Source organism: Chiloscyllium plagiosum, chromosome 23, assembly GCF_004010195.1.
Source record: "Chiloscyllium plagiosum isolate BGI_BamShark_2017 chromosome 23, ASM401019v2, whole genome shotgun sequence".
Taxonomy (NCBI): Eukaryota; Metazoa; Chordata; class Chondrichthyes; order Orectolobiformes; family Hemiscylliidae; genus Chiloscyllium; species Chiloscyllium plagiosum.
Window position 1 is genome coordinate 229,681 of NC_057732.1, and position 14,808 is coordinate 244,488.

The window sequence follows — 14,808 nt, forward strand, 5'->3', positions numbered from 1 at the left end:
GATGAGTTCGGTGGGGCAGGAGCAGGCTGAGACAATGGGTCGGCCGGGGCAGTCAGGTTTGTGGATTTTGGGCAGGAGGTAGAAACGGGTGGTGCGGGGTTGTGGGACTATGAGGTTGGAGGCAGTGGATGGGAGATCCCCTGAGGAGATGAGGTTATGGATGGTCTGGGAGATTATGGTTTTGTGGTGGGAGGTGGGGTCATGGTCAAAGGGGCAGTAGGAGGAGATGTCCGCGAGCTGGCATTTAGCCTCAGCGGTGTAAAGATCAGTGCTGCAAATTACCACCACGCCTCCCTTGTCTGCCGGTTTGATAGTGAGGTTGGGGTTGGAACGGAGGGAGTGGAGGGCTGCACGTTCCGAGGGTGAGAGGTTGGAGTGGGTGAGAGGTTGAGGCGGTTAATGTTGCGGTGGCAGTTGGCTATGAAGCGATCGAGGGCAGGTAAGTGGCCAGCACGGGATGTCCAGGTGGATGAGGTGTGTTGGAGGTGGGAGAAGGGGTCGTCAGAGGGTGGGCGAGAATCCTGGTTGAAGAAGTAGGCGCGAAGTCAGCGGAAGAATTGTTTGATGTCTCGCTGCATGTTGAACTCGTTAATCTGAGAGCGTAGGGGGATGAAGGTGAGGCCTCTGCCGAGGACTGATCTTTCATCCTCACAAGGGATGAACTCAGATTTCTCAGTTTCTTCATTTCCCCTCCCCCCACCTTGTCTCAGTCCCAATCCTCGAACTCAGCACCACCTTCCTAACCTGCAATCTTCTTCCTGACCTCTCCACCCCCACCCCCACTCCGGCCTATCACCCTCACCTTAACCTCCTTCCACCTATCGTTTTCCAACGCCCCTCCCCCATGTCCCTCCTCCCTACCTTTTATCCTATTACTAAGCCATCTTCCCTGAATTTCATATTAGAATTTTAGAATTAGAATCCCTACAGTGTGGAAATAGACCCTTTAGCCCAACAAGTCCACACTGACCCTCCGAAGAATAACCCACCCAGATCTGTTCCCCTACCCCATATTCATGCCTGACTAATGAATCTGGACACCATGGATAATTTAGCGCGGCCACTTCACCTAACCTGCACATTTTTGGATTGTGGGAGGAAACCAGAACACCCGGAGGAAACCCACGCGTACACAGGGAGAATGTGCAAACTCCACACAATCGTCCTAGGCTGGAATCGAACCTGGGTCTCTGGTGTTGTGAGGCAGCAGTACTAACCACTAAGCCACTGTGCAGGAACAGCAATTAGGCCATTGAGTCTGCTCCGCCATTCAATCATGGCTGATATATTTCTCAACCCCATTCTCCCGCTTTTTCCCTGTGATCCTTGATCCCCTTGATATTCAAGAACTTATCTATCTCAGTCTTAAATATACTCGATGACTGGCCTCCACAGCTTTCTGTGACAATGAATTCCATAGATTTACAACTCTCTGGCTGAAGAAGTTTCTCCTTACCTCTGTTCTAAAAAGGTCTTTCCTTTACAGTGTGGAAGGCTATTGTAGGTTGCAATGGGACATTGACAGGATACAGAACTGGGCTGACAAGTGGCAGATGGAATTCAACCTGGAAAAGTGTGAAGTGATTTATTTTGGAAGGTCAAATTTGAATTCAGAATACAGGGTTGAAGGCGGGAATCTTAGCAGTGTGAAGGAACAGAGGGATCTTGGGGTCCATGTCCATTGCTTCAAATTTGCCATCCAGGTTGAGAGGTTGGAGCAAAGAAGAGCGAGAGACGACTTGATAGAGGTGTACAAGATGATGAGAGGCATAGATAGAGCAAATAGTCAGAGACTTTTTCCCATGGAAGAAATGGTTGTCACAAGGGGGCATAATTTTAAGGTTATTGGAGCAAGGTTTAGGGGAGGTGTCAGAGATCAGTTTTTTTACACAGAGTGTGGTGAGTGCGTAGAATGCAATGCCAGCAGTGGTAGTGGAGCCAGATATATTTGGAACATTTGAGTGACTCTTGGATAGGCACGTAGATGATTGTAAAATGAAGGGTATGGAGGTTAGTTTGATCTTAGAGTAGGAAAAAGGTTGGCATAACATTGAGGACCTGTACTGTGCTGTTCTGTTCTACATTCTATGTACTCTAAGGCTGTGTCCTCGGGCTCTAATTTCTCCTATCAATGGAAGCATCTTCCCAACATCTACTCTGCCTAGGCCATTAAGTAGTCTGTATGTTTTAACTAGATCCCCTCATCCTACTAAATGCCATCGAGTATAGACTCAGTGAATTTCCCATGTGGCACCTTGTGCTAAAGTCCAGAGAAACTACATCAGCTGAACTTCCCTCATCTACACATTTGATCACATCTTCAAAAAAGTTCTGAAAAGATTTGTTAGGCATGACCTCCCTCTGACAATACCCTGCTGACAATCCCAAATTAGCCAATGCCTTTCCAAGTGGTATTGATTCAGTCCTTCAGAAGTTTCTCCAATAGTTTCCCTATCACTGACTATGTTCTGAAGACTCTTGTCTCTGAATATTAAGTGCCCATCTTAATTTTTAAACCATATTTCAATTCTTGTCCTATGTGTTCTTACACAGCTTTCTTCTGCTAATTCATTATTTTTATTAACATAACTTTGCGCATTACATATATGTATTCTAAACCTGTATTTGTGTTCAGTATTGTCCTCCTCAATCCATTCTGCAACCAAAGTGAACTTCCCTGTAAGGACATTGCTACCTGTCCTCTTGAGATGCAACTTGTTCCATTTAAATTGATGCCTCCTGCCTGAGTATTGGTCCTAAAGCTCCAAGAATGTGATGTCCTCCTTCCTGCACCATATCCTAAGCAAGCCAGCCAATGATCTGTCGTTTTTTTTCTAATCGAGCCTGCATGCACCATTGGGAGTAATCCAGAGATTATTACCTTTTGAGGTTCTTCTAATTAACTTTCTCACAGCTGTAAAAAGTTGATATCGCTCTGTTGTATCAATGTGTGCCAAAACATCTGGTTTACTCCTTTACACTGCAGAATATTTTTCACCCTTCTCATGATGGTTTGCAGGTGCCAGGAAGGTAATGAATTGCAGGATCTCATGGTGACATTAAAGAAACACTTGCCCCCTCCAGTTGTTCAGATTTCTGTAATGACTGATATTTTTGCATTTTGTTGTTCTTTTCCTTGTGCATTTGTACTGTACTGTGGGGGTCATAGAGTCATAAAGATATAGAGCACGGAAACAGACCCTTTGGTCCAACTCGTCCATGGCAATCAGACATTCCAACGCAATCTAGGCCCACCTGCTAGCACCCGGCCCATATCCCTCCATATCTACCTAGTCATATACCCATCCGGTGCCTCTTGAATGTTGCAAATGTTTTAAAGCGTCCACCCCTTCCTCTGGCAGCTCATTCCATACACGTACCACCCTCTGCATGAAACAGTTGCCCCTTAGGTCTCTCTTACATCTTTCCCCTCTCACCCTAAACCTATGCCCTCTAGCTCTGGACTCCCTCACTCCAGGGAAAAGGCTTTGTCTATTTACCCTATCCATGCCCCTTGTGATTTTATAGACCTCTTATAAGGTCACCCCTCAGCCTCAGAAGCTCCATGGAAAACAGCCTCAGCCTATTAAACTTCTCCCGATAGCTCAAATCCTCCAACCGTGGCAACATCCTTATAAATCTTTTCTGAACCTTTCCAAGTTTCACAGCATCCTTCCCAATAGAAAGGAGACCAGAATTGCACGCAATATTCCAAAAGTGCCCTAACCAATGTCCTGTACGGCTTACAGCCACAACATATCCTCTCAACTCCTGTACTCAATACCCTGACCAATAAAGGAAAGCATACCAAATGCAGCCTTCACTATCCTGTCTACCTGCAACTCCACTTTCAAGGAGCTATGAACCTGCACACCAAAATCTTTTCGTTCAGCAACACTCCCTAAGATGCCATTAAGTGTATAAGTCCTGCTAAGATTCGCTTTCACAAAATGCAGCACCTTGCATTTATCCAAATTAAACTTCTCAGCCCACTGGCCCATCTGATCAAGATCTCGTTGTAATCTGAGGTAACTTCCTTCGCTGTCCACTACACCTCCAATTTTGGTGTCATCTGCAAACTTACTAACTATACCTCTGATGCTCACATTCAAATCATTTACATAAATGATGAAAAGTAGTGAACCCAGCACCGATCTTTGTGGCACTCCACTGGTCACAGGCCTCCAGTCTGAAAAACAATCCTCCACCACCACCCTCTGTCTTCTACCGTTTGAGCCAGTTCTGTATCCAAATGGCTAGTTCTCACTGTATTCCATGAGCTCTAACCTTGCTAACCTGTCTCCCAAGAGGAAACTTGTCGAACACCTTACTGAAGTCCATATAGATCACTTTTACCTCATCAATCCCCTTTGTTACTTCTTCAAAAAGCTCAATCAAGTTCATGAAACATGATTTTCCATGCACAAAGCCATGTTGACTCTCCCTAATCAGTTCTTGCCTTTCCAAATACATGTACATCCTGTCCGTCAGGATATCGCTCCAACAAGTTGCCCACCACCAACGTGAGGTTCACTGGTCTATAGTTCCTTTGTTTTCCTTACCACCCTTTTTAAACAGTGACACCACCAGTCACTAGCCAACCTCCAGTCTTCCAGCACCTCACCTATGACTATCAATGATACAGATATCTCAGCAAGGGGCCCAGCAATCACTTCCCTAGCTTCCCACAGAGTTCTAGGGTACACCTGATCAGATCCTGGGGATTTATCTATTTTTATGTGTTTTCAAGACATCCAGCAATTCCTCCTCAGTAATATGGACATTTTTCACGATGTTACCATCTTTTTCCCTACATTCTACACCTTCCATGTACTTTTCCACAGAAAACACTGATGCAAAATACTCTTTTAGTAACTCCTCCATCTCCTGTGGCTCCACACAAAGGCCACCTTGCTGACCATTGAGGGGCCCTATTCTCACCCCAGTTACCCTTTTGTCCTGAATGTATTTGTAAAAGCCCTTTGGATTCTCCTTAACTCTATTTGCCAAAACTATCTCGTGTCCCCTTTTTGTCCACCTGATTTCCCTCTTAAGTACACTTCTACTGCCTTTATACTCTTCTAAGGATTCATTTGATCTATCTTGTCTATACCTGACGCATGCCTCCTTTTTCTTAACCAAACCCTCAATTTCTTTAGTCATCCAGCATTCCCTCCATCTACCAATCTTTCCTTTCACCCTAACAGGAGTATACTTTCTCTGGATTCTCGTTATCTCATTTAGTCACAGAGTCATAGAGATGTACAGCATGGAAATAGACCCTTCGGTCCAACCCGTCCATGCTGACCAGATATCCCCACCCAATCTAGTCCCACCTGCCAGCACCCGGCCCATATTCCTCCAAACCCTTTCAATTCATATACCCATCCAAATGCCTCTTATATGTTGCAATTGTACCAGCCTCCACCACATCCTCTGGCAGCTCATTCCATATATGTACCACCCTCTGCATGAAAACGTTGTCCCTTAGGTCTCTTTTATATCTTTCCCTCTGAAAGCTTCCCATTTTCCAGCCATCCCTTTACCTGCGAACATCTGCCTCCAATCAGCTTTTGAACATTCTTGCCTAATACCATTGAAATTAGCCGCCTTCCAAATTAGAAATTCAACTTTTAGATCTGGTCTATCTTTTTCCATCACTGTTTAAATCTAATAGAATTATGGTCTCTGGCCCCAAAGTGCTCCCCCACTGACACCTCAGTCACCTGCCCTGCCTTATTTCCCAAGAGTAGGTCAAGATTTGCACCTTCCCTAGTAGGTACATACTGAATCAGAAAATTTCTTGTACACATTTAATAAATTCCTCTCCACCTAAAGCCTTAACACTATGGCAGTCCCAATCTATGTTTGGAAAGTTAAGATCCCCTACCATAACCACCCAATTATTCTTACAGATAACTGAAATCTCCTTACAAATCTGTTTCTCAATTTCCCTCTGGCCATTAGGGGGTCTATAATACAATCTCAATAAGGTGATCATCCTTTCTTATTTCTCCGTTCAACCCAAATGGCTTATCTGGATGTATTTCCAGGTATATCCTCCCTCAGTACAGCTGTAATGCTATCCTTTATCAAAAACGCCACTCCCCCTCCTCTCTTGCCTCCCTTTCTGTCCGTCCTGTAGCATTTGTATCCTGGAACATTAAGCTGTCCGTCCCTGAGCCATGTTCCTGTAGTTGCTATGATATCCTAGTCCCATGTTCTTAACCATGCCCTGAGTTCATCTGCCTTCCCTGTTCGGCCCCTTGCATTGAAATAAATGCAGTTTAATTTTTCAGTCCTGCCTTGTTCTCTGCTTTGTCCCTGCCTGCCCTGATTGTTTGACTCGCTTCTTTTCTCAACTGTACCAGTCTCAGACTGATCTCTTTCCTCACTATCTCCCAGGCTCCCGACACCTGGAGGAAGAGTGCCTCATCTTCTGCCTCAGAACACTTCAACCCTAGGGCATCAATGTGGACTTCACCAGTTTCCTCATTTCCCCTGCCCCCACCTTACCTCAGTTCCAACCTTCCAGCACAGCACTGTCCTCATGACTACCCGCCAATCTCATTTCTCACCTATTCTCTCTGCCCTCCCCTCTGCCTATCACATCAATTCACCTATTGTACTCTTTGCTACCTTCATCTCCCCCCCCCCCACCCCCACCATTTATCTCTCCACCCTGGAGGCTTCCTGCCTCTATTCCTGAAGAAGAGTTTTTGCCCAAAACATCAATTTTCCTGCTCCTCGGATGCTGCCTGACCTGCTGTGCGTTTCTAGCACCACTCTGGTTTCCAGCATCTGCAGTCCTCACCTTTGCCTGATTTGGAAACCTGTCAGCCTCCCTGATGTGCCACAATGAATGTGGTTGCCCCTTGAGCTTGACAATTCTGATGCTGTTCCGACCAGGCTTATGCCTTGCCGTTTGTGAACATTTGAGATCCTTTAGAACTCTTCCACCTCTACTCCCACAATATTCTATTCTCCCATCACCCTTGTACTTGCTGACTTATGTTCAACAGCTGACAACAGCTCAATTTTAAAACCTCAACTTGTTTTCAAATCTTGCTATTACTTCACTGTCCTTTGTATCCCTTCCCTCTTCTCCTTTCAAATCTTCCTAAAATGCATGCTGTTGGTCACCCATTCTGGTATGTGGCTGGCTGTCAAAGTTTTCTTGATACTGTTTGTGTGAAGTGCCTTGGGGCATCTTGCTACATTTAGGACACAATGTAAATGTATGCTACACAATGTATGTTTCAGTGTTGTTTCTAATTTTGATAGCGAAAGTAACTTTTAAATCTGAGTTTTAAAACAAGATCTCTGTAAATAATCTGACAAGTACTACTGAAAGAGTCTGGCGAGCCTATCCTGTTACTGTGCTGATTACTTCAGATCATGTGACATTGTATTTGTTGAATCATGCTAACCTGCTGTGATGTTTCATTTGCATTCTTGAAGTGAAATCCATGATTTGACTTCCAATAAACAATATTCTGGATGAAGTTTGTCAGTTTAAGAATTATGTTTAACATCCATTTAAGTCTTGGGTCATCTTGCAATGATTGTATCATTCCATAAAATTTTTTAATTGTCATTTATTTTTGCACAGGGGAGCCTTCTGAAATTGACCAGCGAGATAAGTATGTTGGGGTTTGCACACTGTTTGTGTTGCACTTCCAGATTTTCAGAACATTAGATAAAAAACTGTACAAATCATTAATGGATATTTGCAAGAAGGTAAGTGATGTCTACCTGTGGGATATTTCACTCAACATTTTTTCATCCAAGTCACATTGAATCCTGGGTATTGCTTGACCTATTGAACCATTGCAGGTACCGGCCATCACCCTCACTGCCAATATTATCTGGTTTGCTGATCAGTTTTTGCTGGACAAAATGGCACCAGCTGCCAAGATCACAGAAAAAAAGAATTTACAAACTATTAAAAGCCAGAGAGAAACATTTCTACAACAGAAGGCCCAAACTCTATCTAAGTAAGTTTCTGTTTGTGGATTACTGCATTTTTCATGTTTCAAGTGCTCTTGGTGAGAACATATTGCTTAGATTCACCAGGATACTTCCAAGGGCAGTAGGTTTGATCGTGAAAAGACATTGAGCCTGTTTTCATCGAAGGACAAAATATAATAGTTACGTAAGAAAAATAAAAGATCTCTGATGGAATCAATAAGGAAAGCCAATTTTCTAGGTCTAGGGAGACAGTGATGAGACGCGGTGTCTCATTATATAAGATCGATTTTATCGATGTAAGATTTCTAATCCCTATAGCCACTCACTTTATATAAGGCAAAAAAAAAAGGTATATGACTGTTTGTCATCTGATGGCAAATGTGCCAGATGCATTTTAACCAAAGATTATTCAGCATCATGTTGGTCCCTTTTAACCCACTTGCAGAGCCATTCAAATAAAATTTATACCAAACACACTTAGAAAATTCAGTAGTCCACAGAACAAACTGCAAAAACAGCCACCAGTCGTCTCAACCAGAAGAACTTTGATCTCAGATTCTTTTTTTCAGTGCTGACAGTTATCTCGTCACACTTTCCACAGCTTGTATTTTTATAAGCCTTGCGTCCTGGAATTTTCAAGCCTGGTTTGTCCTCTGATTCTTGCTGCCCTCTGATTAACATCAGCTTTTGAACCTGGTATAGCGAAGTAACATTTCTTGACTTATGTGGTGTGAAAGTAGTGGTTTAAAAAACATGACACATACAAAAACAGAGAGCAGTCATGATCCTGTCTGCTAGGTGTTATTGACCAGACTAGACCCCCTCAAGACATTTCAAGAAGATAGCCCAGACCCTGCATTGTCTAGTTGTTTTAAGCAGGTGTAAGGTGGATATTCCAGGATGATGCATCTGGTCAAACCACTCAGTTTTAAACAAAATTGAATTTATTTACAGATGACCAAATTAAACTTAAGCAAAAGAAAACAGTATTTAGAATAATAACTATTTGAAAAAACTTAACAAACAAGTGATCCAATTTCCTGCAACGTCCCATGAACACACCCCTTGGCACAATTCAAGAGTGTGGTGCTGGAAAAGCACAGCAGGCCAGGTTGCATCCGAGGAGCAGGATAATTGACATTTTAGACACACGTCCTTCATCAGGAATGAGGCTTGTGGGCAGGGGGGAGCTGAGAGATAAATGGGGTGGGGGTGTGGAATGCAATAGGTAGATGAAAGTGGGTGAGAAGGTGATAGGTCGGAGAGGAGGGTGGAGCGGATAGATGGGAAAGTCAATGGATATGTCAAGAGGGCGGTGCCGGGTTGAAGACTTGGGACTGGGACAAAGTGGGGGGAGGGGAAATGGGGAATTCCTATCCCCTCCATGGCTGAACACTTCAATTCTCTCTCTGACTCCACCAAGACCATGCAAGTCCTGGGCCTGCTCCATCGCCAAACCCTAACCACTCGACACCTGGAGGAAGCACGCCCAATCTTCTGCCTTGGGACTCTTCAACCACATGTGGATTTTGCCAGTTTCCCCATTTCCCCTCCCCCCAACTTTTTCCAGTCCCAAGCCTCCAACTCTGCACAGCATTCTTGACCTGTCCGTCGTCTTTCCCATCCATCCACTCCACCCTCCTCTCTGACCTATCACCTTGTCCGCCACCTTCATCTACCTATTGCGTTCCCAGCTACCTTCCCTTCAACCTCCTCCCATTTATCTCTCAGCCCCCGGCCACAAGCCTCATTCCTGATGAAGGGCTTATGCCTGAAACATCGATTCTCCTGCTCCTCGGGTGCTATCTGGCTTGCTGTGCTTTTCTAGCACCACACTCTCGACTCTGATCTCCATCTGCAGTCCTCACTTCCTTGGCAAAGATGTAAATTCAGGTTGTTACAGGAAAGGAGAGATTACAGAGAGGGTCAGCCAGGGATCATTGGCTGAAACAAGGAGCCTCTTTTCTTTCCCAGCAGCTTCTCAGGGTCCCAAGCTAAAGCTAAACCGAACTAGAAAAATCCCTGAACTGGGAGAACTGGCCACTCCCCTTTCATTGTACAAGTGTATTTAAAAAAAACCTAAAGGCCCTTTTCCCTGATTGTTGCCTTAGGCAGTATCTCTTAACCATTATTAAAGTCACCCGTTCAGTCATATTGGCACCTGTACCTTTACGACCCTGCTTAAAAAATGCCAAGGACAAAATAACCTTGTTAAAGGAACGATATAAAGAACAACAATGGAAATGGTAAACGCTGTTGTTACAACCTAACTGACGAGAGCACTGATAATTATGCCCCAGTTTTCCACAAGCTGTCTCAAGTAACATTCCAAAGACACAATCAAAATGGCCAATTTACCTGACTGACTACTATTCAAGACAAAAACAATTCACAAGTTACTTAACAGGCAATAACATAACTGTTTATTGTAACACACTCTCCTTTATCAAAAGGAAGATAAAAGAAGTGATCTCTAATTTACAACTGTGATTTAAACTATATCCCCTCAAAAACCCCCAATCCACAAACAAGCATGCATGTACATATACACATGCGTGTATATGCATGCACGCATACATTAAAACAGACAGAAAAGAGAAAATTTGACCCGTTTTAGGTGGAAAGATGATGTAGATAAGGTAAACAAAGTTGTGAAGAACAAACGTCCAGATCTCAAGTGGATTAAATTTTTTCAGTTTCTCTTGATTTTTAGACATAATAACATTATTAAGGCATAATGCTGTTGACTGTAAAGCGGTGGCATTTCTTCACTTTAATAGTTGATCTAGTGGACCTAGGTCTGTTGTTAGAATTCTTTCCTGTATGGCTCATTTCCCCTGATATGGGTAAGGAGAGAGATGAGTCTTTCATTTTGCAGCTTCTGCATGTCTCTGCTGTCCTTGCAGTTATAGCTTTGTTTGAATTGCACTTTGTGACAATTAGAGGGCTGGTCTCGGGCAGAATTTCCTTAGCTGAAAAAACTTTTGTCACTCAGTCGCAAATTATCTCCCTCCATTTCAAAAAGCAACATCATCCACTGCAGCTAAACATATGGAGCACCCAATTTTTCCAAGTTGCAAAACTCTTGGTATTTCAGTTGCATAGCAATCCAACTTCCATTTTAATTTATAGTCCCAAATATTAGTGGGTTTTATACCCTAAGAAGGAATACAAGAAAAGTCATAAAGGGTAGCCACAATAACATAAAAGGGTTTATAAAAATATGCTAAGAGACTAAGGGAAATGAAGTGATCTTGTACTTGGCATTCAGAAATTGTTAACTTGTAAATTGATGTGGTCTTCACAGTAAGTGATGAGGGTTAAGTACCAAAGATACAAGGAGAGCTGACAATATATGAAGAACAGGAACTGATTCAATGAAATAAAAAGGCAAAGATAATTATATTAAAGATAGACAACTCTTAAGGACCCAATAGATCCAAGATATTAAAAGTATACAGAGAGAAAATTGTGGATGCATTATTCATTAAAAAAATCTGAATTTAGGAAAAATTTCCATGGATTGGTGTAATAACTTAGCAAGACCAGCTGGAAATGAGCATCATTTACTGTTGGACACCAATGTAAGCACGAATGTGTCATGTGTATAGGCTAGTCCCAGCTGGGTCTAGACAGCATTCCTGGGTCTGCTTTATTTATATTTTTCAGAGATGTTATGACGCACTTCTGGAGCAGGTGGGATTTGAACCCTGGCCTCCTGGCTGAGATGAAGGGACACTACCACTGTGATCCCTTCAATGCAGGATTGAACTGGGGACCTTAAGATCTTCGTGCTAACACTTTGCCAGCTGAACTATTTCAGCTAGCGCCCGGGTCTGCTTTATATATTGTCCAATTAAATTGTTCAGAGGTATTACTAAGCACCTCTTAAGAAGTGGGACTTGAATATGGGCCTGTTGATTCAGTGGTAGGACACTAGAACTACACCATTACGAGTACTGTAAGTGTGCTTTTTTTGTGTGTTTTTTTAATCAGTCTGTTCAAAAATGTCATGACCTACCCCTGGAGCAAGTGGGACTTGAAGCCAAGTCTCCTGGCTCAGAGATAGGAACACTATCACTACACCACAAGAATCCGTCTGGATCCACTTTATATATTTTTTTAATCGATCTTTTTTGGTGTGTTATGATACATGCCTGGGGTATGTAGAAGTTAAACCTGAACCTTCTGGTCCACAGGAAGGGACAATACCACTGGACCACATCAGCCTATCACACACCACTAAGCAATTTTCCCACCACCAAATCATGGTGAATTTTTGTTGTTTTCGTTTAAAAACCATAAACCACCATCTATTAAATGTGTAGCCAATTAAATATTCACACACAAAGCCCATTATGGTTAATATGAGCCATCGAAAGTGAAGGAGGCATAGGAAGAGTGGGATGGGCTGAATCAAACTGGAATTGGGGGGGAAATAAAGCACTATATTCCCTGCAGTGACTACTTCCTTGTAAAAGCATCAAAAGCATTGATGGACAATGGGTACTCCCACTGCAGAGGCACCTGTACATGAACCTAACTGCAGAAGAGGGTCAGACAGTTGGCAGCTATGATCACCTCTGTTGGCTGCTGCCTGGACTTGTTAATAACCAGCCTGGTCAGGCCTAGGAGCAGACTTAGGAGGAGGTCCTCTGATCTGCTTACACCCCTCTTCACCAGATATCCAAAGATCAGGAACAAATGGCTGAAGTGCAACCAAAAGCACAACAAAAGATTTTTCAATTTACCAAACACTGGTTGCAATCTCCTACAATCAATGTATATACATGGTCCGTAGACTGCACATCACCACGAAATAAACAGTTGGGCTGGGAGTCTGTGAACCGCTGCAATCTGCGGTTATAAAGGACTGCTACATGCAACACCCTCCACTTTAGGTCCTTGATGGAAAATGAGAGGACTCTCACGTAGAGACCCCTCCCCTAGGATCCCTGCTGCCAAATGGCAAACCAGACCTTATGAGGTAAAAAGATTCAGGGACCCAACTGCATAAGTTAGCAAAGTTACATAATTTACGCAATGGGCAGGTGCAAAGAAAAGGCCTTTATCTTGAAAAGATTGGAATGCAAAATGATGGAAGTAATACTTAAAGCTCCAGTTGCATAACGCCTGACAAAAGATCAGTGGCTTTGGGGAGTGAGGACTGCAGAACAGATTCTGCAGGGCACAGCCTAAGAATTAACAGTAAGCCATTCAGGACTGAAATGAGGAAGAATTTCTTCACTCAGAGTTGTGAACCTGTGGAATTCTCTACCATCGTTGGTGGGGCCACTTTGTTAGATATATTCAAGAGGGGGCTGGATGTGGCCCTGGTAGCTAAAGAGATCAAGGGGTCTGGAGAGAAGCTGAAAGTGGGATTCTGAAGTTGCATGACCAGCCATGATTGGCCTACTCCTGCACCTAGTTTCTATGTTTCTATGTTTCAATGTTTCTATTCACTAGATCGATCGTTTTTGATGATTGAGTTTCCTTTAGCAGGAGGCCAGAACGAGGAGATGTAAATTAAAATTAGTGAAGCTGTACAGGGGCAGTGTCAAAAAGCACTTCACAGAAAGAATACTAGGAATTCTAAATTTCATCTCAAAAAAAAACTTGGGATTGGAGTTTAATGGAAAGTATCAACACTGATATTTAGATTAAGAAGTGATCTTAAGGGATATGGAAACAATGCAGCTCCAATGGAGTTAAGGTAGAAATCAGTCATAATTGAAGTAAATGGAATTTCAGGGGCTGAATGGCCTGTTTCTCTGTAAAAGAAAAATAGCAGCTAAGTAAACAAAGTAAAATTAAGAATCATTATTTGGGATTGTTTATAAAAGAATAATTAATCTATTGATCAAAAATCCCTCAAAAATGAGAATACATGTTTTATTTCTGTGGTTTTCATCTTTCCAAATATCTAATTCAAGTAAAACATTGTCTTATAGAGATGTGCAGTCATATTACTTGTTTGTAAGCTCATGGATGATGAAAATGGAATGCATCTTGTCCAAGGTACAGAGTGTAGAGAAGTTTGCTGAGCATCTTTCCAACCGATGCAATATTTTTATACAGGTAATATTTGAAAATTTGCTTGTTTCTCCAGTACTCAAAGCAAAACATAACAAGTTTGTTTGATTCAGAATCATGGATTTTGTACAAGTTAATGGTTGATTTCTTAAAGCTGCACAATGGCTCAAAATTTGCTAACATAATAATGGTGTCTAATCCCACCATTTTTAATGTGCAAATTCTTCAAATTGTGACAGGGAAAAAGTACCCTGTAAATTACAAGCTACAGTTTGGACAATTTAGAACATAGAGCAGTATAAAACAGACTAGGCACTTCAACCTTTTATACTACTTGAAGATAAAACTAACCTACATACTGTTTATTTTGCTGTGATCCATGTGCCTATCCAAGAGTCGCTTAAGTGTCCCTAATGTATCTGACTCTACTACCACTGCTGGCAGTGCATTCCATGCACCCACTGACCTCTGACATCTCCACTAAACATCTTCCAGTGACCTTTAAAATTATGCCCCCTCGTGATAGACATTTCCGCCATGAGAAAAAGTCTCTGGCTATCCACGCTACCTATGCCTCTCATCATCTTGTGTACCTCTATCAAGTCACCCCTCATCCTTCTTCGCTCCTGTGAGAAAAGCCTTAGTTCCCTCATACTTTATTCATAAGACATGCCTCCAGTCCTGGCAGCGTCCTGGTAAATCTCCTCTGCATCCTCTCTAAAGCTTGGGAGCAGCACAGTGGCTCAGTGGTTAGCACTGCTGCCTCGCAGCGCCAGGGACCCGGGTTTGATTCCAGCCTCTGGC

At 42.9% G+C, this 14,808-nt stretch overlaps 1 protein-coding gene across 4 annotated transcripts in view; it reads left to right on the forward strand.

The window, feature by feature from the left end:
* The window catches only part of washc4 (WASH complex subunit 4), a 136,116-nt gene that overhangs the window by 69,853 nt on the left and 51,455 nt on the right, over nucleotides 1–14,808 (forward strand). For all 4 annotated transcript variants that reach the window (XM_043713266.1, XM_043713265.1, XM_043713264.1 and 1 more), the window contains exons 12-14: nucleotides 7,613–7,740; nucleotides 7,837–7,997; nucleotides 13,923–14,049. In XM_043713266.1, coding sequence (XP_043569201.1) covers nucleotides 7,613–7,740; nucleotides 7,837–7,997; nucleotides 13,923–14,049 — 416 coding nt within the window. The remainder of the gene's footprint in view (nucleotides 1–7,612; nucleotides 7,741–7,836; nucleotides 7,998–13,922; nucleotides 14,050–14,808) is intronic.